The sequence below is a fragment of the Lipotes vexillifer genome, unplaced genomic scaffold (assembly GCF_000442215.2).
Source record: "Lipotes vexillifer unplaced genomic scaffold, Lipotes_vexillifer_v1.1 scaffold4, whole genome shotgun sequence".
NCBI classification, from domain to species: Eukaryota; Metazoa; Chordata; class Mammalia; order Artiodactyla; family Lipotidae; genus Lipotes; species Lipotes vexillifer.
This window is the reverse complement of record NW_006785876.1, coordinates 1,575,932-1,577,684: the sequence shown is the minus strand read 5'-3', so window position 1 is coordinate 1,577,684 and position 1,753 is coordinate 1,575,932. Positions and strand designations below refer to the sequence as shown.

Genomic DNA, 1,753 nt, shown 5'->3' with positions numbered 1-1,753 from the left:
AAGAGTCAGCATGGAGAGGTGATAAGGAGGGAATTAATCAGGCAACCCTGATAGGAGCCTGAAGAGAGCCTAGGGGAGAGGTTGGCAATGAGAAGGAGGAAGAATAGTATCCAAAATATTTAAAAGAAGGAAGAGGGCCTGAGTAGTAAGACAGAGACCCTGAGAGGTGAAGGAAAAGGAAGCCGAAGGAGCCCCCTTGAACAGCTTTGACTTTCTCAGTCTAGTGAGAAGCTGCATTATTGATGGAGAGTGAAAGAGTAGTGGCAGGCTTCAGGCTGTGGAAGGATTTGGAAGAGCCACTGTGAACACTGTATGTCAACCAGGAATGATTAAAAGGGTTTGGAACATCACTGAGGTCCCAGCTCAGGCTGAGTAGCATGAATTATTTTTTGAATTTTATTTTATTTATTTTTTATACAGCAAGTTCTTATTAGTTATCTATTTTATACATATTAGTGTATATATGTCAATCCCAATCTCCCAATTCATCACACACACACAACCCCGCCTCTTTCCCCCCTTGGTGTCCATACGTTTGTTCTCTACATCTGTGTCTCTATTTCTGCCCTGCAGACCGGTTCATCTGTACCATTTTTCTAGGTTCCACATATATGCATTAATATACGATATTTGTTTTACTCTTTCTGACTTACTTCACTCTGTATGACAGTCTCTAGGTCCATCCACGTCTCTACAAATGACCCAGTTTCATTCCTTTGTATGGCTGAGTAATATTCCATTGTATATATGTACCACATCTTCTTTATCCATTCGTCTGTCAATGGGCATTTAGGTTGCTTCCATGACCTGGCTATTGTAAATTGTGTGAGTAGCATGAATTTTTAATGAAACTAATTAAAAAAAAAGACAAAAACGTATTCATTACTCTCTGTAGCAGTGTTGCAGCTAGGCACAGGGGCATAGAAAGTCAGCTTGGCTAGAATGCATATTTTGTAGAAATCAAATGATTCTTGTATTGAAAACTGCATGTGAAAAGTCATTGGAAATTAGTCAAATAATTGCATCATTTCCAGATTTCACTTTGTCAATTTCTTTCCTCCCCCTTAATGTTTATAGTCAAATCAGATAACCATATTTTCATAAGGAAGTGAGAACAATATCCTGTACTTCAAATGTTAACCAACAAAGTAATGCCATTAGAATTTCTAAAGTTTTGAGGTCATAGTTGATTCTCACACATTATGTATTTTTTAGGCTGGAAAAGCGAATAACATCCTTTTTGGAAGACCAGCATCCAGAGAGTAAACTAGAGGTTGGCGCTGATATGCGTAAAATTCATCACTGTTTCCATTACTTAAAGGTAAATTTAAACATTTCCACTAGTAGAAGCCATTGTCTGCCGTGTTCAAACTGTAATAAAGCTTTCCTAGTTGACCAACTCTTGAAATGTTTAGGACCTAGCTTCCCACATCTAGAACAGTATGATCTTCGAATCAACGCTGAGAGGATCACTGAATTTCTTCAGAGGTTGCATCTTACTTCCCAATGAGTAAGCTCAGACCATGGGCTTCTAAAGCTTTTGCCAGGAATCTCTACCTTCTACACAGAATAGTTCCGTGTTCAAAACCTACTTATTTTGAAGCTATATCAAAAGAATTGTGTCGGGCTTCCCAGGTCACGCAGCGGTTGAGAGTCCACCTGCTGATGCAGGGGACACGGGTTCGTGCCCCGGTCCGGGAAGATCCCACATGCCCCGGAGCAACTGGGCCCGTGAGCCATGGCCGCTGAGCCT

The 1,753-nt window shown here is 40.6% G+C and overlaps 1 protein-coding gene across 1 annotated transcript in view; it reads left to right on the top strand.

Annotated features, from left to right (window-relative positions):
* KIF6 (kinesin family member 6) overlaps window positions 1–1,753 on the top strand; it is a 399,602-nt gene that overhangs the window by 202,206 nt on the left and 195,643 nt on the right. Inside the window, exon 11 of the mRNA XM_007458311.1 lies at window positions 1,216–1,321. Within this exon, the coding sequence (XP_007458373.1) occupies window positions 1,216–1,321 (106 nt within the window). The remainder of the gene's footprint in view (window positions 1–1,215; window positions 1,322–1,753) is intronic.